This window comes from Vulpes lagopus, chromosome 16, assembly GCF_018345385.1.
Source record: "Vulpes lagopus strain Blue_001 chromosome 16, ASM1834538v1, whole genome shotgun sequence".
Lineage (NCBI taxonomy): Eukaryota > Metazoa > Chordata > Mammalia > Carnivora > Canidae > Vulpes > Vulpes lagopus.
This window is the reverse complement of record NC_054839.1, coordinates 2152299-2173588: the sequence shown is the minus strand read 5'-3', so window position 1 is coordinate 2173588 and position 21290 is coordinate 2152299. Positions and strand designations below refer to the sequence as shown.

At 50.7% G+C, this 21290-nt stretch overlaps 1 protein-coding gene across 1 annotated transcript; it reads left to right on the top strand.

The window, feature by feature from the left end:
- The first annotated feature begins 1497 nt into the window (after positions 1 to 1497).
- On the top strand, positions 1498 to 21197 carry TEX29 (testis expressed 29). Its single transcript, XM_041730833.1, has 5 exons — positions 1498 to 4531; positions 7781 to 7891; positions 18379 to 18448; positions 19062 to 19225; positions 19984 to 21197. Exons 1-5 carry the CDS (start codon positions 4384 to 4386, stop codon positions 20025 to 20027), a joined length of 537 nt encoding a protein of 178 aa, XP_041586767.1. The 5' UTR covers positions 1498 to 4383; the 3' UTR covers positions 20028 to 21197.
- Positions 21198 to 21290: the final 93 nt, after the last annotated feature.

The window sequence follows — 21290 nt, the reverse complement described above, 5'->3', positions numbered from 1 at the left end:
TTTTAAATATTTTGGTGCAGATTTTTGATGTTGGAATGAACAACCACGTTTGCCCTTAAAATCTAGGGTTTGGGCATATTTGAAGATAAGTCAGATTAGGAAAAGGAAGGTTGTAGGTAAGAAAGGGGAAGCTGGCACCATGAGGCAGAATAATGACTTTGATGCCGGAAGACACTCAGTAACCCGCCTCGGTGGAACAAGGGAAAGTGTGTCTCAGGATTTCCATGGCACTCGTAGGACTGGCGTGTGATGCTTGTGTGCTTGAGAGCAAGCCTTGCCCTTCCCTGGCCCACCCTCCCATGGGTCCTCTGTCCGGGTCAGTGACTGGAGCCCGTGTTCCGAGCAGATGTGGCCACACCAGCAGCAGGCAAAATGTTCCTGGGTGATGCTCCTTCCCTCTCAGGGTGTCTAGCCGTGCCCCGAGCAGCTGAGTGGTACACTGCACAGTTGCTGGGCTCTGAGAAAACTTTGTCGGGTGACTTGGTGACCACTATCTTGTCTTCTTTCTCCCAGACTTTTGGGAGACCAGTGATGGCACATGTGTCCTGCAGAAAGACCAGTCTTGCTTGGTGCTGCTGTAACTTGCACCCACATGGTGGCTCATGTTTGTCACATCCCTCTACTGTTCCCCCAACACCCCAAAGGGCAGGCCACCCCCGCAGCCATGAACCTGGCCGTGTGTCCTGGACTCTGGGTGGCAGGTGAGGCAGCTGCTGCACAGAGTGTCTGTGTGCCAGGTGCCCGGCCACCAAGCACCCTGAGCTGCGGGTGTCCAGGGCTGGGAGGGTTTCCATTATTTCCGACTGGCATGAGGCAGGAAGTCCCTTGTATTGAGGCACTGTGAATAGGATGTGAGCTACCTTGGCCTCTGGTTCAAATTGTTTATCATACTGGGGTTAAGCAGTTTAGGTGTTTTTCTTGCTAATCTTCACAGAACGTGCGCACATAAGGGGAAGGAGCGCGTATCCCTGCCTCCAGGATGGTAACCAGGTGACGGGCCTCGCGTCTCCTCCCTTGTTCTTTCGAGCAAATGCGAACATGTGGTTTTGTTGCCCACACACGAGAGTGCGCGGACCATGTACTGCTGTACATGCCACCACCTTAAATCCCTGTGGGAAGCCTAATGGGCCGCGGTGACACACCATGAAAAATCCGAGGGAGATTGAAGACAAGGATTACAGTCCTTAGAGTCCCAAGTATCTTCCTGTGCAGGGCCGTGCAAGTTGCCCCTGTGCTTGGCAGCCACGTGAATACCCACCCCCTGTCCCCGCCCGGTTGTGCCAGTTGGTTCCAGTGCCCTGTTACTAGTAGGTGCCTGGGAGGGGCAGTGAATGTCCTGTGTGCACACAGGTGTCACAGCCATAGCCTTAAGTTCTGGAAATGTGCCTCAATTTTGATGAACTTTGCCAGACTCCTAGAAGGTGTTTTAGAAATGACCTTGATGATCTGGCACTTCCAGTTTTTCAGAAAGGGGAGTTGAGATCCGTATGCCATGCACGGCCTTTCCTCTGTTGCAGAGCGTTCATGGCCGTGTTGCAGACTCTGCGGGGAATGGGCTGCTCAGAAAGGAGGCCGTTGGCAGCCTACAGCCACCAGCCACGATGATGCTCTTCATGAAGCCAGGGAAGCTGCTCTGCAGTCCTGCCTCTGTCCCTCCACTGCCTCGGGGCATGGTGCTCAGCCCGGGCGGCTGTCCAGTCCATCCCTGGGGGCTGCTGGCAAGGCTCTGGCCCAGCCCCAGGGGAGTGAACCGTTGCTGCAGCTGTGATCCGGGTGGGGGCGGGGGTGTGTGATGGCATCTGTGTCGTGTCTGGGAGCCCCATTCCAGCAGTCATGAGACACTCTGTTTGGGGCGCCCCTGAGGCCTTTTTGTATAGGGAACGTTGAGGTTGTGTAAGAACAGATGGGCATGGCCCCCAGAGCTGCTTACTGTTTCCTGGCTCCATGGCCCCCTGGCCTGTTGGGAGAGAAGGGACTAGAATCACAGGTCATGGTGTGTGGAGGATGGTCGGGAGGAGCGGCCAGGGCCCCTCACTTGTTTCCTCAGATTGAAAGGAAGCCCTAGTTTCCTTCTTGTAAACACGGCAAATTGCATCCTTTGGCTCTTACATGAGCTTTTACAGAGCTGCTTTAATTCTGGGATTTCCCCTTTGACCACCACCTGTTCCTTTACCCTGGGCAGATTTCCTCCCCTTGGGCTCCTGCCCCTGTCCCTGCCCTCAGGGAGGACTCCCGGAGCACCCCATGCCCTCCGAGCCAGGCCGACTGTGGTCCTGCCCTTCCCACCACACCTTCCAGAGGCTAGGCCTGGGGATTGCTGGGGGTTAGGTAATCCCATTGCAGGATAGTAAGGGGTTAGTGGTTAGAGTTCTTGGAAGGTGTAATGGATCCTGGTGGGAAACCCAGGACAACATCTCCATTCCCTGCCCCTGGGAAGGCCTCACCGTTGACAACAGCAGACGTTAAAATGAAGTGTTAGGTGCGGTTGCTCGTCATTCCCTGGGGACGTGACTTGAGGCTAACATGAACGCTGGGCTGTCCCATTGTTGAGCCCCTGGTCCACGGCAGCAGCAGAGATCAGCCACAGAAGGGACACGAGGCAAATGTCCTGCACCCTGTCCGGCCTCCAGAGGAGCCGGGTGCCGACATGCTGCTCAGCGAACGAAGCCCACAACCACGTACATGGTGGAAGCCGGACCCCAGAGACCACACCTCATGTGGGTGTGGGTGGGTGGTGGGCATGGCGAGGCCCTGCTAATGGGTGCGGGGCGTCTTTCTGGGCTGATGGAATCGTCCTTCCATAGGTCATGATGGCTGCAGACTCTGTTCTGACCGTTGAATGGTGCCCTTCGGGCCAGTGAAGCATGTTGCATGTGAATCATGTGCCATGGGTGCCAGGCTCCCATGTGGGGCCCTTGGAAGCCCTCTAGACGTGGGCACTACCACATGGTGGTCACCAGCCACGCATTGCGACTGTCGTCCCCCTCGTGTTACAATGAAACCATGGCCCCAAGAGGCCAGATCCTCTGGCTGAGGAGGAGGGGGACTGAAGCCATGTCCTTGCCTTGTGAGCCGTGGAAGGGAGGGGCACTGCCAGACCCCAGGCTTTTCAGGCAGCCCTCAATGGGGGCCCGGCTCCTTGCTGACCCTGGCTCTTGCCCGCCCCAGGTGGCCACCCTGGCTGTCCGTGCACTCCTGGCTCCTGCACCCTCTGCTCCACTCTGGCCTGGTTGTCACAGGTTGTCTTCCTGCATGTCTCCCTGCAGCTGGGTCCTTGATATCCCAACACCGCTCCCGGGGCTGCAGTGACACAGGGCCCAGCGCAAGGCTCCACTAACTCCCCATGGCTACAGCTCACCACCCAGGGCTCAGCCTCTGGCAGCCAACACAGCTCCTAACCCTGCAGGCTGGCCATGCCCACAACCCTCCCGCTGTGTCCTGCAGTCCCATAGCACCCAGCCCTCCCTCGGGAGTCCCTGCTCCTTGCCCCAGTGGCCCAGGCCACCTGGGCCTCATCACTGCTCCCATACCCTTCTCTGGCCTGAGCACAGGCCTCCCTCCTGTCCTACCTCCCAGGCTTGCCCCATGAAGTTACTGTGGCCCCAGCAGGCTACTTCTCCAAGGCACACAGATGGCTTTTCAGCCCCCTGGCTGCTTGCCATGCCCTGGGGATCTCAGCCTCAGCCAGACCTGTCCACTTGGGTCCTCAGGTTTCCCAGGTGTGTAGCCCCTTGGTGTTTCTGATTGGCCAGGCCTGCCTGACCCCAGGACCTTTGCACTTGCTGCTGCTGCAGGCTTGCATGCCTTCCCTCACTTCTCCCCAAACTACTCAGATGCTGTGTAAGCCTGAGGCCACCAGCTTACCTCACATAAGCAGAGAATGAGCCCCCACTCCATGCTCTGCTTTTTCTCTGCAGCACATGCCTTACCTGACTTGGTCTGTCTCCTTCCATGGTGCTATGCATCCCTGAGGGTTGGAGTTTGTTTTGCTCACTGTTGCATCCCAGCAAGCATGGACACCCCCTAAAGGAAAACCCAGGAGCGAGGGCAGAACACAAAGCCAGGCCTGGGTGTGTAGGCAGGAAAGGGTCTTGGGTGGGTTCACAGCCCCACACCTCACGCTTGGGGCCCTTCCACCCCCCCTCAGCCCTATCAGGATCGTTGCCCTGCCCCCTCTGTGATGTCAGGGGGCTTGTGTGACGTCACAGTGGATAGGGCGGGCCTGCCACTGGCACCACGTTCCGCTGGTGGGAGTAGTGGAGGGAGGAGGTGCCAGTTTCTTGTTTGATCCAAAGTTGTCCACTTGGAGTGTAAGAGGACCAGTGGAGGGGGCTCGACTGGGGACATGGTCGCCAGGTGAGGCCCCCACACCTGGTGCCAGCCATGGCTGCAAGCCCCCGAGGGCCCACCTGTGCTAACCTGTTCTCTCTCCCAGGTTTCCTTGACCCCCTCGTCTGTCCTTCGACTGCTACAATGAGATACGCACCAGAATTCAAAAAATCCCCCTCACACCTCCTGAAGAAATTTGCAGGTAACAGGGAAAGACCATTGTGGAGCCTGGGTCACAAACCCCAGGGGGCACAGTTAGTCTCCAGGCTGAGCCAGGGAAGGGGGGGCAAAGGGATGTGTGTTCTTAAAAATAATGCAGGAAAATGCCGTGAAGTCTTCATTTTCTTGCAAGTGTCCCTGTAGAGACACCTGAGCCGGAGTTGTTCAGCATAAGAAACACGTCCAGCTGGCTCCCGGGGCTCAGAGGTCAAAGATGTTTCCCTGTGACTTGCCAAGCAGACACTTCCACCTCAAAATGTCACAAGAGCCACTTTTTCTTGGAGAGAACACATTTCTCAACAGAAAAGCCTACCTCCCCTGCTCTGGGTGCCCGGAGTCTGCGGTTGGACACTCATCCTGGACGCTAGGGGAAATGGTGGCCGTCTGAGCATGGGTGTGCGCACCCACATGTGGCCACGGAGAACCACATGAGGGTGTGGGGTGTGTGAGGGATGGTCTCATCCTGCATGGATGAGACCACTGGGGACCGTGTGACATGAGGGAAGGGCCATTCCTGCCATGCATGCTTGCTGTGACGTTCCTTCTCAAGTGAGCTTGTCCATGCACATACTTCTGTGATGTACTTCTAGGCTGGCCAGGCTTCTGTGAGAGAGTTTTCTTGTTGCTCGGCAGAAATCTGAGGACTGAGAGGGGGGCTCACCCTCCCTGGTCGCCCCTCCTGGGGCCAGTCTTGTGGGGCTCCATCACATAGGGCTGCCAGGGAACAAGAGGTCAGGGGCTCCAGCTCAAGGTCCCAGGGCCCCAGGCCTGGGCTCCAAGCCAGGCTGTGGTTTCTGATCCACCAGGCCCCGAACAGAGGAGGCAGGTGGCCTGCACCTGGGGGCACTGAACCGGCAAGAGAGAAGACTAGCCTGGCGTCACCCCCTCGAGAGTCCTGCAAGAAGCACCTGCATGGGGACAGTCTGTTCTCAGGGCCAGGAATGTTCAGCCTCTCTAGCCTCTACTTCAGGGCTGTGAGCCTAGGGCCCTGGTGTGGTGGGGATGGAGAGCAGTGCCCACCCCTCCTGAGGCCAGCCAGGTGCCCCTTGTCCAGCTGTGGGCAGAGCAGGCTGGTCGTTCCGTGTGGTTTCTCTTATTTGACTTGGAGTGCAGGTTGTGTAGATGACAGGCAGCCTCCTGAGGGGGCCTGGCGGGGGCCGGGGGGTGCTGGCCATCTTCAGCTCTATTCGCTGTACCTGGCAGGTGCTTCCAGGCCAGTGTGGGGAGACTGAGGGGTTCACCCGGCCACTAGGCGCTGCTGGGGGCACATCTCAGGTCCACCTAGTAGATGTCAGGGTGCTGGCCTGGGGCCCAGTTCCGTGGTGTCCTGCTCGTTACACCTTAACCAGGTGGCCTGTGGGTTACACCTTCACTGTGTGCATTCTGTGTGCGGGGCACAGCCTGCCCTGAAGATGAAAGACCATCCCTGGGGTCTCACAGTGGGGAGACAGCCAGGGTGCCCTCTTCCCCGGTCGGCCTGCCAACCATAAAACAGCAGCTCACATCGGGCCATCCCGAGCCCTAAGGCAGTACGTTGTTTTCAAGGCTCTGCGGTGCTTACTCCTTCCACAGCCGAGCCCCACGCAGACACATCCCCGTCCGCGTTGTAGAGAAGACTGGGCTCTGACGGCCACATGGCCGACAGCAGGGGGAGGGCACATGAGCCCAGGGACCTGGCTGTGTGGCCTGTGCCCTCCAGAGCGGGAGGCACGTGGTTGGCTGCCTTGCTCACCTGGGCCCTGCCCTTCCCTGGATGTCATGGGCAGCTTGGGGCTGCCCTGGCTGTGACGTGGTGGACATGGGGGCCTGAGCGTGAGGAGACAGGTACACCCGGGGTGCCACATGTGCTGCAGTGGCCGGGCCCTGCCCACAGAAATGTTGTTGGGTACTATTCCCCCCAAGCAGCATGTGGTGGGGGCAGCTGGAGATGCCACTTCTGGTGCCCAATGGTCACATGATGGGCTGTCCTTTCATGCTTTTCAGTGGTCAGTGTGGGGCTCTGGGATATCTCCATGAAGCCTCACTGACCTGCCCCCTGAATGGAGCTAAGGGAGCCTCAGCTGACCCCAGTATCTCGGGGGCCAGACAGCTGGACAGAGGGGTTGCTCCAGGAATTGAGAAGTGGATGAGGTTCTCGGGGGGTGACTTTACAAAAATGCATCAAGACCTCAGGTGAGGTCCTGTGGGGGCCCCTGCTCTCAACTATGTGGGAGTCACCTGTAGGCACAGCGGTGGTGGGTGTGCTCCACCTGTTGCCACCCTGAGGGCCTAAGTGAGTTCCCTGTAGCCGGGACCCCATCTGCAGCCTGTGAAGCTGTGCACAGGTGACATGCCCTTTAATGGACAACACCTTGCAGGGGGACTGAGCCTCGGTGACCATGGGCAGTGGGGGAGGTGGCCTTACCTGCCCAGTTTGCTGGGCACTGGGGGAGGGCCTCAGTGCAGGAGGGTGACCACGGGCTTCTTTGTTCCCGACCCTGCCCAGCCTGGTGCTGCTTGGCCTGCAGTGGCATCCTGGCCACACGTCCTGAGAAGGAATAGGAGGCACAGTGGGTTTCTGTGGGGTCCCCGTGTCTGGGACACTACTGGGTAAAGGATGGGATGCCCTGGAGGCCGCTGCCCCCTTCCCTCCACACCGGGGGGAACCCCATCAGGGTTTAGGGCAGCCGCCACTGCTGCCGCTTAGGGGAATCGTGTCCTTCAAGCTGGAAGCTCGTCAGAACTGGTGCCTGACCGGCATTGCCACACTGCTGGTCCGCGTACCAGCTTGCTTTCTTTGGGTCAAAACTGACATTTCACGTTCTGTCCTTTTGAATCAACTTTTAAATTCTGGGATAATCTTCAGCCTCAGTTGATAATTTTCACTCCCCTTGTGCTTCCGAATGAATTAATTACACGTCACACCCTGTGGCCCGATATCCACCCACCCTATCCCATCTTTGTTTATCCTTTCTTTGCAGAGCGCTGATGCTGGCGCATGTTCTGGGAAACACATTATCTCCTTAATCAGTAGAGGACCCCGCATCATTGTCTGTAATTAACTTGACATGATTTTTTTTCAGAAATCTAATTCATCCTAGATCTTCAAAGTGAGATTTGTGTGATGCATAATTAAAAACATCACACGTCCCCCAGTGCAAGCCCTGGAATGCCCCCTCCCAGGCCCTGGGATTTGGAGCTCCTGACAGGGCTGTGTTCTCAGTGATGACAGCTGTATGTCTGTGCTTTGCAGTGTGTGACATTCCTCTCTACGACATCTGTGACTACAATGTCACCAGGGACCGCTGCAAGGAGCTTGGGTGCTGCTTTTACAAAGGCGTGTGCTATGAGAAAGCAGTCCCCAGTAAGTATACGCACCGGGCCCGCAGAGCAACCATGGAGGCCCACGGGCCTGCATCCCTTTCCAGCCTCCCCTGCTGGATTGACCTCTGCTGTTCCCTGGTCCCATCACTCTGATGAATTAATGGAAACTGCCGGCTTTGGGGTGGGTAAATGGGGCCGAGGAAGTTCACTGTGGATGGAATCCACCTGATACTAAGAAAGGTCCTTAGGAGACCCCTGGGCCTGCTGTGGGTGCAGAAGCAGCTGGTTCCGGGAGGGGCTGGCCACCCGCTGTGTACAAGGTCAGATCAGCTGAGGCTTCTTTGCAGCATAAAAGCAGGCCCCACTGAGCTGTGTACACCGACCCTGACCCCGTTGTTCTGGGATGTGCCTGGGGGTGGAGCCAGCAGGGAGCCCTCGGATGAGGGGCTGTGGGAATGGGGAGAGGCCGCCACCCTCAGAGGAGGGCCTGCTTCCCATGGATGAGGAGGGAAGCACCAGGGAGATGGGATTCATATTTTGGTTGGAGAGGTAGGTGCAGAGCAGGGTATAAGCTGGGATGCCTTGTGCGAAGGGATGTTCTAGTTAGGCTGTCTGGCAGTTTGCTCATAGTTTAGCGCTTTGGTCTTCTGTGTCTCTAGAATTTTCTAGGTTAGTATTTCCAAACCCTCAAGAAATTCTACTTGATGATTGAGGTGTTTTCTTGCCCTGTTTGTGGCCCTTTTAGAAATGAGGGTGCTTGGCTCTAGGAGTGTTTGGAGAGGAATGAACAAGCATGAGTAGTGAGGCGGCCTACACAGGATCTCCCCAGAGAGGAGGAAGGCACTCTGCACTCAGATACTGGCCGAGGGCCACGTACACTCAGCCCCTCTGATGCTGGGGGAGAACGTGTCCCGGGCCCTCCCTTCCCAGCTCCTACCCTCTGTCCTCACCTCCCCAGACGATACAGGCACACTTGTGCTGGGAGACTGGAAAGGTTTCTCTCAAAGGTTTCTCAGGCAGGCTGAGCCCTTGGAGCTGAGATGCAGAGTGTCCACTCTAGGAAATCAGAACATTTGCGCCTCCTAACTGTTCCCAGGGTGTGACCCACAGGGCTGCTGGATCCCACAGGCCCTAAAGTGTGAGGGTTTATTTCTGGACTCCCTTTTGTGCAGAAGAATTGAAGAAACTAAAGCATCGGCAGGATCCTGCCTCGCCACTGGGAGCATCTGTCTTGCTTTATGGTGAAGATTTGGCACTTAGGGCAAAAGAAGTTTGGCTTCTCAGAATGAGGAGAAATCAGAGGCTGCAAGAAACGCTAGGATAGCTGGGAAGGTGATGACAATTTCTCATCCAGATCTTGGGTCAGAACACTTGGAACCAGACTCACTACTTATTTCTGCCTCTGGGAGACCCAAGCAACCCTAGGATCCCACACTTACCCCTGTACTTGAATTAACTGGAAGTAATCTCTTTTGGTTGTTATTTATATTGAGATAAAATTCTCATACCATAAAATTTACCCCTTTAAAGTGTACAGTTCAGCAGCTTTTAGTACATTCACAGAGTTATGCAACCATCACCACTGGTGCTTCCAGAGCATTTTTATTAGCCCTCAGAGAAGCCCTGTATGCGTCAACTGGACAATCTACATTCCCCTCTCCCTCTAGCCCCTGGTGACCATTGATCTGTCCCTATGGGTTTACCTCTTCTGGACATTTTATATTAATGGCATCATACAATATGTGACCTTGTGTGTCAGGCTCCTTTCACAGGTTTTTAAAATTCATCCATGTGGTAGCAGGTATCAGCACTTCATTCTTGTTTATGGCTGAATAATATTTCATTGTATGGATATGCCACATTTTATTTATATATCAGCAGATGGAAATTTGGGTTGTTGCCACTTTTTAGCTTCTATGAATAATGCTACTAGGAACATGTGTATAAGTTTTTGCATGAACATATGTTTCCACTTCTCTTGGGTATTTACCCAGAAGTTGAATTGCTGGATTATATGTTAACTATGCTTAAAATGTTAAAGAATTGCCAAACTACTTTCCACAGTAGCTGCAATGACAGTGCCAATGTTAGTACCTAAGGATTCCCATTTCTCTGTATCCTCACCATCACTAGTTGTCTGGCTTTTTAGCCATCGTTTTATAGCCATTGTGATAGATATGAGTTTTGTATTGCGGTTTGGATTGTATCTCTCTGATGAGTAAGGCTGTTGAGTGTCTTTGCATGTGCATTTTGGCCACTTGTATGTCTTCTCTGAAGAAACGTCTATTCAAATTCCTTGCCTGGTTTTTAACTGGGTTAATTATATCTTTACTGTGGAGGTTTTTTGTTTGTTTGTTTGTTTGTTTTTACTGTGGAGTTGTAAGAGCTCTGTATATATTCTGGATGGTAGACCTTTATCAGATATGTGTTCTGCAACAAACCACTCCCTCCCAATCTGATGGTCATCTTTTCACTTTCTTGATAGTGTCTCTTTGAAGCACAGTGTTTTTTAGTTTTGATGATGCCTAGTTTATTTGTTCTTTGGTTGCATATGCTTTTGGTATCATAGCTAAGAAACCACTGTCTAATCCAAGGTCACAAACATTTACATCTCTGTTATTTTCTAAAGGTTTTATGGTTTTAGCTGATATGTCTTTGGTCCATTTTGACTTAATATTCTTACATGGTGTGAGGCAAGGATCCCATTTCATTCCTTTCAATATAGATATATCCAGATGTCCCAAGATCATCTGTTAAAAAGACTATTCTTTCTCCACTGAGTTGCTTTGGCATCCTTGTTGAAAATCGATTGCCCAGAAATGTGAGGGTTTATTTCTGGACTCTCAATTTTGTTCCACTAAGCTGGTATCGCACCATTTTGATTAATGTAGCTTTATAATAAATATTGAAATTGAAAAGCATGAGCCCTCTGATTTTTTTCTTTTTCAAGATTATTTTGGTTACTATGGGTTCTTTGCATTTCTATATTAATTTAGGATCAGCTTGGGGCACCTGGGTGGCTCAGTGGTTGAGTGTCTGCCTCTGGCTCAGGGCATAATCGTGGGGTCCTGGGATTGAGTCCCGCATCAGGCCCCCTGCAGGGAGCCTGCTTCTCCCTCTGCCTATGTCTCTCCCTCTCTCTATGTCTCATGAATAAATAAATAAAATCTTTTTAAAAATTTAGAATCAACTTGTCAACTTCTGAAAAATAATTCCTTCTGATATTTTGATAGGTGGCAGAGTATTGCTAATAATAAGATATATAATACTTATTGCTAATAAGTATTCTGATCTGTGAACAAGGGCTTTCTTTCTATTTATTTAGGTCTTCTTTAATTTCTCTCAATATTTTGTAGTTTTCAGTGTACCAATCTTGTGTTTCTTTTGTTAAATTTATTCCTAAGTATTCTATTCTCTCCTGATGTTATTGTTAATGAATATATTTCCTTAATTTGATTTTTAGATTGTATGTAGAATCCTAGATATATACACAAGATAATTGAAATTTTGCTAGAATATAGAAATACATTTGATTTTTGTATTTTGATCTTGTGTCCTTTGACTTTCTTGGACTTATCTAATAGTTCTACTCATTTTCAGTTGATTACTTAGGATTTTCTTAAAAAAAAAAAGATTTATTTATTTATTTAGCTAGCAGAGAGAGAGCATAAGCAGAGGGAGTGGCAAGCAGAGGGAGAGAGAGAAGCAGGCTCCCCACTTAGCAAGGAGCCCAATATGGGTCTCAATTCTAGGACCCTGGGATTATGACCTAAGCCAAAGGCAGACACTTTATGTACTGAGCCACCCAGGCATACCTACTTAGGATTTTCTAGATACAAAAGTATATCATCTGTAAATAGAGATCATTTTACTTCTATCTTTCCAATATAGTTGGTTTTATTTCATTTTCTTGCCTAATTGCCCTGGCTAGAAACTCTAGTACATGATGAATAGAGTAAGTGGGAACGTACATCCTTATCTGGTTCCTGATCTTACTGGGGAATTTGCAGTGTTGTATCAATAAAAATGATGGTAGCTATGGGTTTTACTAAAGGTCAGGTTGAGTAAGTTCCCTTCTCTTCCTAGTTTATTGAGTGTTTTTATTATGAAGGGATGTTGGATTTTATCAAGTTCTTTATCTGTGTCTATGGGATACTTTAGTGATGCTCTGTATTACTCATGTGGATTTGAGCTACTGACTAGTATCCTATCCTTTCATCCTGAAGGGCTCTCTTTTAGTATTTCATGTAAGGCAGATCTACTAGTGATGAATTCTCTGTTTTTTGTTTGGGAATGTCTTAATTTGTCCTTCATTTTTGGAGGATAGAGTTGCAGTGTATAAAATTCCTGACTGGCAGTCTTTTCTATCATCACTTTTTGCCTTCTGGCCTCCATGGTTTCTGATGAGGAATCTGCTGTTAATCTTTAGGTTTCTTTTATACATAATGCTGCCTCTTTTCTGCTGTTTTCAAGAATATGTCTTTTGACTGTTTATTATGTATTTAGGTGTGGATCTCTTTGATTTATCCTAATCATCAAATTTAGGAAGTTCTTGCCATTTATTCAACTATTCCTCTCCTTTCTCTATGCTCCCTCTGGGACTCCCATTGTGCATATTGGTCCACTCCATGGTACCACACAAGTCTCTGAGGCTCTGTTACCTTTTCTTGATTCTATTTTCTGTTGCATGGATAGTATCAACTGGTTTATCTTCAAGTCTACAGATATTTTTCTTTTGTCTGCTCAAATCTATTGAACTCCTATAGTGATATTTTCATTTCTCTTATACTCAACTCCAGAGTTTGTTTTGTTCCTTAAAAAATAATTTCTATGTCAGTATTGGTATTCTCTATCTGATGAAATACCATTCTCCTACTTTAGCTCTTCCAACATGGTTTCCTTTAGTTTTTTTTTTTACCATGTTTAAAGTAGCTAATTTAAAATTTTTGCCTAGCGAGCCAACATCTGGTCTTCCTCAGGGACAGTTTCTCAGGGAAACCATTCCTCAGGCATAGTTTCTGGCTTGTGTGTGTGTGTGTGTGTGTGTGTGTGTGTGTGTGTGTACATGCTTTCTTGTTTCTTTGCATATCTAGCATTTTTTTGTTGTTGAAAACTAGACATTTAAAAATATGTGGCAATTCTGAAAATCATGTCCTCCTGCCTCCCAAAAGTTGTTCTTAGCATTGTTTAGTGACCTTTCTGAACTAATGCTGTAAAATCTATGTTGTTTGTGGCACATGACCATTGAATATTCAGCCTGGATAGCCTACTGGTCAGCTAATAACTGGAGAATCTGCTTAGATTATTGGAATTAGTAAATCTCAGTCTTTGCATAGGGGCTTTCTGTGTGTATTAAGGCATACTTTCAACAGTCAGCCTGGTAGTCCCAACTGTGCCTTCATCTTTTCTTTATACTTTGACAGAGCCTCAATGCCAGCCAGAAGTGAGAGTTTAGGGCCTCCTCAGCTATTTAGAACTATGTGCACAGCCTCAGGCATGTGCATTGCCTTCTAGATTTCAAGGAATATGTCACAGCTTTTCAGACCTCCCTACAGACAAATAATTCCCCAGATTTTCCTTTTAAGCTTTTTGGTTGACCTGTTATCTACCTCCAACTACTGTTAGCCAATTTAACCATCATGATTTTCTTTTCTAAAGTTGTCTATTTATTTATTTGAGAAAGAGAGAAAGAAAGAGCATGTGTGAGCATGACTCAGGGGGAGAAGCAGAGGGAGAAGCAGACTCTCCCTGCAGGGAATCAAATATGGGGCTTGATCCCAATCCCGGGATCATGACCTGAGGTGAAGGCAGACACTTAACTGACTGAGCCACCCAGGCACCTCATGCCATCATGATTTTCAACAATTACCTCTGATTATTTTCAACAAATGTCTGAGAAAAGTTGTTCACGCTAAATTAGCTCCAAGTCAGGTGAAATAAAGACAACTTTGCAGGTGAGATCTTCTAGTGTAGTATAGGATGGATAAAATAATGACAGTTCTCTGGGACTGGGACCTTGAAGGAGCTCTAGCCCTGCTCTATCCCCTTCAGTGATGCCAGGCTGCTAGTTGTTACCATGATTTTGGGTTATTGGTTCAAGACTACCATGGAATTGGAGGTGAGCAGAAGTGGGAATAGGGCAACATAAAATGTCCATAGTTCAGTGTTCTTACTGCAGTTACATGTTCATTTGCAAACTTTTGATTGGTCAACTTTCAGAATTCTGAAAAAGTTTATTCTGATAAATGTTGCCAGTGTTCTCACTGGTTTTATGGAGCAGGGACTGGGGTGGGGGGCTCCTTTTCTGCCTTTTTTTTCTGATGTCACACTGAAAATTAATTGTAGACTTTAATGACCCTCAGGCCCATTTGCACACATTTGGGTAGCTACTATGAGACACAGCACTTTGTCTTTAGTTTATTGTCCTCTATTTGTCTTGGTGTAAAACCCACAACCTTTAGCCAGAATCCTACCTGAGAGATCCTTCAGAGTCCCAGGTCTTCTAGTGTGGAGTGGCCTGTCATCCAGCAGCTTGCTCTCTGGGGCATGTAACAGATATTCCTGAGCTGAGTTCATTTGGCCATAATTTGATGCATTTTGCATTTGTCATCCTTTTGTCATTTTGTGGCATTGGTGGTTTGACACCCACATCTCACTGTTTGGAGGGCAACAGACAGGTACATCACGAAGCTTTACTTTTGGCTCTGGTTTCCTAAGCACTTGTGTATCTTAGTTTTTCTGAGATGTTTACCATTTGGGGCTTCTAATTGGAGGAAACATTCACACCCAAAGCACTTGAATTTGTTCTTTCAATCTTCCACATATGAAGAGGCAGAAGACATTCAGTTCCTGAGTCAGGTCACACCTGTGGTCATAGTCTTTGGCTGTCAGCCTAATTTCCTCATGTCCCAGTGAAATGGCCCCAACAACAAAAGGTGGTGAGATGGATCCTTGGAGACAGATCGTGGCTGGCAAGGGCACACAGATTCGAACTTCTGCCAGTAATCCAACATCGCATACATTGATATTACCTTATGCCTGCTACTCACTTTGAAGGATGAGTCTTATTCTTTAAGGAACATTACCTATAATTAATCCAGAAATGAATACAAACCCTTCAAAAATTTTTGTCTGGGAAGAGGGTTCACTATTCTACAAGTAGGTATGCCATTTTTGCAAGGAGGCAAGTATTAATCCTCTTTCCATCTTTTCAGTTTTAATGAGTTGTGTGGGTTAGGCTTTTTCTCAACTTCTGACTTCCTTAAAGCTTGATAAGTTGGGCCATCTGTGGGAAGAGTCTGGGCAGTGAGCCCTACATTTGGGTTCTCACTGTGCCCTCAAATTATTTTTCATTTCCTTGACATCTTTCTCATTCAAGATGGCAAGTGAACCTTTGTGCTGTGTAAGTTGTAGTATTCAGTGACAGGGTATTATGAGTTCTTTGTGCACATAATTCCATGTTATGAAAACCTTTCACTAACTTCTTAAATTGGCTGGTTTGAAGAGCACATTGTGTTATGGCATAATCTGTATTATTAAGAATATGAACTTGGGGAATTAGCATTAGATCTTTGAAAAAGAATTGGGAATTCAAAGAGAATGACTTGCCTTCATCCTTCTGTCTTGATTTAGGGCACATTATTTAACATGTCACTTCTTCTAAGTGTTTGACTTCTGTTTTTTCATGGGACTCACTGAGATGATTTCAAAACTTTTAACTGTATCTGGGGGTGAAATTACCGAGAGATTCCTTAAGGAAAATAATGCTGTCTTCAGTTGTTGCTATTTCTCAGTGACCAATCGTACATATTGTCGATAGCTAATTGTGTGCTAGCCACATCCTGTGCAGAGAGGATCACAGAGACTCAGTTTCTGCCTCCAGGAACTTGACACCAAGGATCACAAATACTTGATTATTTAAGGATGTGGAAGATATACTGACATTGGATACTCCAACATTACCCATATGTGTGTATCTCTTTCACAGCTTCACTCACATAAATTCTGCATTTACTCCATGAACCAGGAGAGAAAATAACACCTAGTGTTATTCCAGGAACATACATTTCCTGGAATTCAAGAATTTGAGGACTCCCTTCTCATCCCTTAATATCTCCTGGTTTGATCGTTTGCATTTAGCATCATTTCAAGTGTACTTTCTCTGTGCCAGGCCCTTTGCCACACCCTTGTATTAGTTATTGCAGTGGAACACACTACTCAGAACTTAGTGGCCTAAAGCAACAGCTTAGAGGCTTAGCTAGGTGGAGGGGCTTGGGGACTCATGAAGCTGCAGTCATTGGAGGGCTGGACCAGGGCTAGAGGGTCTGCTCTGAGACAGCTGGCTTTGCTGGCAGGTGGTACTAAGGATTAACAGGAAGCTGTTTCCCATGCCATGAGACCTGCTTGCCTGTCCTTACGTCATGATAATGGCCTCTTCCCAGAGCGGGTGGCCTGAGACAGCTGGGTAGAAGCCACAAGGACTCTTTGACCTAGCCTAGGAAGTCATGCCCTGTCACATGCCCTTGGTTCAGAGGTCAGCCCTGTGCAATGTGGAAGTGTCTACACCCAGGTGTGAATATCAGGAGCATCCCCGCAGGCCATCTTGGAGGCTGGTTGTTATAGCTCTAGAGATGGAAAGGTGAACTGAGGTGAACACATATCTATGGGAGAGGTATCACTGAAGGAAATGAGCCAGCTGACTAGAAGAGAGCCTTCAGCAAGCAGCTTCCTGAGTGGTGCATTGCCATGGTGTGTGTGTTGTCAACCCCACAGACCAGGTCTCCATTCTTTCCCTGAGGGACTCTGGCCATTGAGTCCCTGTCCTGTGCTTGGCCATCACTTAATGAGCTGGAATCAATGTGAGAAAACCAGGCACTTGGGTTGTTATCACTGAGCTGTTTGGCTTCAACTCCCTTCAGTTTTCTGACATCAGCCCCTGTGCAAAGGATCCTGGAGGCCCTGTCCATTCTCCGAGACCCTCGGGGTTAGTCCAGAGTATACGGTGCCTTTTGGAATCGCCCTCCCTTGCCTGGGAGGCAGCTTTCTCTGCAGCTACTGCTTGCCTTCTGTCGTGGGTTGAATTGTGTCCCCCCACCCCAGGCGATATGTTGTAGGCCAAACCTCTAGTACCTGTGAATGTGACCTTGGTGAGAAACACGGTCTTTGCAGATGTGATTAGTTAGGGTGAGGTGCTGGAGTACAGGGGTCCCCGAATTTCCAAGACGATCGGTGTCCTTATAAGACGAGACACATGGACAGATGCCCATGGCACGCACAGCGGAGAACGCCATGTGAAGACAGTGTCACAGAGGGAAGATGCCACGTGATGACAAGACAGCAGGTGGGGTGACACATCTCCAAGCCAAGGGCACCAAGGATCCTGGGATCCCCGGGAGCTGGAAGAAGCAGGAAGGGGCCCCAGAGCTTCAGGGTACCCCCATCTTGGACTTGTACCTGCACAGCTGTGAGACACTAACTTTCTGTTGTTGAAGCCACAGGCTGTTGGCACTTTGTTACAGTAGCCTCGGGACATGAATGAACCTCCCAGGGACATTGCATCTAATGTTACTGCTGGTTAAGGGCAGGTGAACATGGTTTAGGGGAGGAGGTAAGAGAACTGAAGCAAATCCTGTCATTCAAGGTAGGGGTTTGCAAAGAAGCCAGTTTTAGCTCTTTGAAAGGGTGAAAAGCAGCGAGAACGAGGCACGACGATAGTTACATGATAGGGACCACTATGCACAAACTGTGCTGAGTGCCATGTCCACAGCTCTTCTTGCATCACGTCTTCTGGCTCCTGACCTCCTCCTGACAGGGAGAGGGGTGGTTGTAAAGCTTCCCCTGAGCGCACTCATGGGGGCTGCCTGGGTATGAGGGCCCCGGGACATGGCCCCTTGCTCTGCCTGAGCCCAGGAACCGTGGACCCCAAGAGTTAGGCCCAGCCTCGGCAAGGGAGGCTTCTGTGGTGGAGGGTCCCTACAGGAAGGCTGGGCCATGCATGCCCACTCCTGCTTTCCCAGGTGGAAGGGGCCCAGAACCTTCCCACAGAGGGAAGCTCAGGAATAGGTGCAACCCCCCCCCCCCCCAGGGATCACTGTGAAGGCCCTGGTGGTTCTGTTGGGGGTGGGTCTTGAGAAGATGTGGTGGTGTGGGGACAGTGGAAGCCCCTTGTTAATACAGAGAAGCTCAGCCAGGGGGACGTGTCTGTCACCCAAGAAGCATTTTCCTTATATGCAGTCTCAGGATAGCTCACCCAAGTATTGGGGAGTTTGGGGTAGGGCCACAGATTACAGATAGCAAAGAGGCTTTTCTAGAGAAGAGAGGAGGGTGTTGTCTGTGTGCCTGTGCTTGTGGGTAGCCCCCTGGTTGTCCTCTGTGTGGCCCATGTGGACCCTCACGTGTCTGCGTGGCCCAGGTGCCTTCAAGCCTCCACATGTCCCCAGGAGAGGGTGTGGGGGAGAGGCCTTGGGCAGCAGGAGCACCACCTGACTGGCAGGAAGACTGATGTTTGTAACGGAAGCTGTTTTCCAGTTTATGTGCAGGTGTTCTCTGCCCTGATCGTGATCATCGCCGGGGCCTTCATCATCACAATCATTTACAGGTCAGTCGTTTCTCCAGTCCACCTGCGGGGCAGCGAGGAGTGGGTGGTCAGCCTGAGGCTCCCTATGACGCCTCCGCCTCCAGCAGTTAAGGAGCACCGACACGGATGCAGTACAGGGCTTCCTGCCCGACATGTGTGCGGGTGTGCTGTGAGTCACAGTGTAGACTGTTCCAGACACCAGTCTCCCCTCTTGTTTCAGGGATGAGGACACAAGGCCACGGCAGGTGGCGGCTGTCCATGGGCAGGGCCTGGATTCATTGTTGCTACTCGGGGCCAAGGTGCCCCCGCCACAACCACACACCCCTTTAGGACACAGAGAGAAGCCACTGAGACTAGTCAAGCACTCTGTGCAGCAGCAAACTGCTTCCCTACTCAGAGTGGTTCTAGGTGCTGTGTTGTGTGACCTGCCTGCACACTCACACGGTCCCTGCACCTGTCCCCGTCCTCAGGGTTCTGGATGCCTCTCACAGCTGGGTGTGTGGAGTGTGTGTAAGAGACTAGAGTGGGGACGGCTAAGGCAACGCACAACTCCCCGTTTCAGGGAGACATCCTAGTGGACATCCTGGTGGAGGATGGGACGGCTCTCCCCCTTCAATTTCTCTTTTTCTGTCAGGGTCTTTCAAGAGAATAAGAGAGAAAAGGAGGTCCCCGCGGGTGTCCCTCTGTCATCCAAGCCCAGCGAGAGAGGCAGGGCAGCCCTATCCAGTGAGAAGCTGGAGTCCAAGACCGAGGGGTTGGGGCCGTTGTCCAAGACTACGGGCAGCAGGGCGGAGGACGGTAAGACTGCGGTGGTCCTGGCACAGGGCAGCCTCGGCCCCAGACCCTGCCTGTGATGGGCCTGCCCCGGGCCGGGCGGTCATGCCGTGGGCTGAGCGCGCACCTGCAGGCCTCGGGGCCCTCCCGGCGGTGGTGCAGACGCCCACTTGCCCCTGCGACGGCCTGATGGTGCCGGCAGCCCCTGGGCTGTGAGCAGCGGCTCAGGAGCCGGCCCCTCTGCTTCTCAGGAGGCAGCGTCACATGTACTTATGAACTGTCTCAGGAGGGCTTTGGCAGTTGCCTGTTGCTTCTCACAGGTGAGCGCCTGGCCAGTTGGAGAAGAAAGCGCCCTAAACTCTTGGGCGGTTTGTGCAGACGCGCTCTTTCTGGGTCTCTTGTTGCCTGTCAGCCAAGGAGACCTGGTCTCACAGGATCAACGGGGAGAGGAGGGTGGGCAGGCGGCCCCCCCAGCCAGCCTGTAGGGTCCAGGTGCTTGCTCTGCCGAGCTGCGTCTGAGCTGTGGTCCTTTCCTGCAGGGAGGCACATCCACCTTCTCGGGGGCTTTCTGCTGAGTTAGGCCACGAGACGTGGAGACGCTGCTCCTTTGGTGGCAGGGGGACAGGGCCACACAGACCGTTGACCAAACTTGTCTTTGAGTAGATCGTTGTATGTATGCTGCATGCGTGCTGCGTGGATCTGCTCGTGGACCTAATGCAATGTCCTTGGGATTGCTGCACCTCCACGCAGAAAACCCACACTTTGTTTGATCTTCAATCCAGCGATTGTGACAATAATGAATGAGGAAGAAGAGAGTGAGGACTGAGGGCACGACGAAGCCAAGGTGAAGATCAGCAGAGACGTCCACCTGAAACGGCCTCCTGGCGAGCCACCATGCAGTGTGTGATGGGAAGGGCACAGTAAACAGTAAAGTATTTTCACTGCTTCCTGTCGTGTTGTTGTACCCAGTGCTGCGTTTTTACCTTGAGACAGACACCACCTGGGGGTATGGACGTGCGCTAGCAGCTCTTAGCGGTCAGCCACGCTGCCTCTTAACGCTGCTGGAGCCTGGGCAGCTCGCACCACTTCTCAGAACACAGGCTGTGCCTCTGTGGAGTGTACTTGTCACTCCACCTCATGGGGGGCTCGAGACCTGCCCGGCAGTGAGCTGTGCAAGGAGGGACACAGTGTCCACCTCTGGGAGGCCCGGGTCATCTGCTGCAGCGTCCTCATGGCCCCTCTTCAGGGCAGAACGCACAGAAGTTCCAGAGCCTAACCATGGGGGATGCGGCCCAGGGAGCCCTTTGGTCTTGGAGAATCTCTTATATACCTTGAAAACCTATGTTCTCCATAGCAGCTGTGGCTCATGCACCCACACATTGCAGGCTTAGTATATATGCACGCATGTGTGCATATATGTGTGGCATGTACATATAAGTATATATGTGTGCATGCATGTATGCACACATGTGTGTGCACGTATACAGGTGGGTGTACGCTTGTACATATGTGCACACACATGCAGATGTGCATAGGTGTATATATGCATGTGTGTATATGTGCAAGTATGTATGCATGCATATATATATTTGTGGGTTTGCATGTGTGTGCATGTCTGTGTGTACATATGCACATAGTATGCCACCTAGCCCCACGGCTGGCTGCCCGCATTAGGGTAGGCTAGAACCCATGTTGTCTTTACCCTTGTCATCCTGTGAGGGGACAGGCCCGGGAATGGTCATCTCAGCCTTGTCAATGCCCAGAGGATGGAGAGACTGCTGCCAGATCATGCAGAAGGTGGGGGGGTTGCCCATCTGACTTGGGTGGAGGGTTGCTGGGAGCATCCTGTCTGGAAGTTTGGCAGTGTTTTCTGCTCTCCATGTTGTATTTCAGAATCATTTTGTGCTTAGCCGCTGAAGCCTATTGCACGTCTGCAATGGGTGCCCTGTGAGACAGCCCTTGCAGTGAAGGCCCAAAGCCTCTGCTCGGCCTATGTAGTACCTGAAAGATTATGTAATAATTCTCATGGTCCTCACTCATCTGAGAATAAAAACATTGTATTCTGAAAGGCGGCGTTACACTATAATCT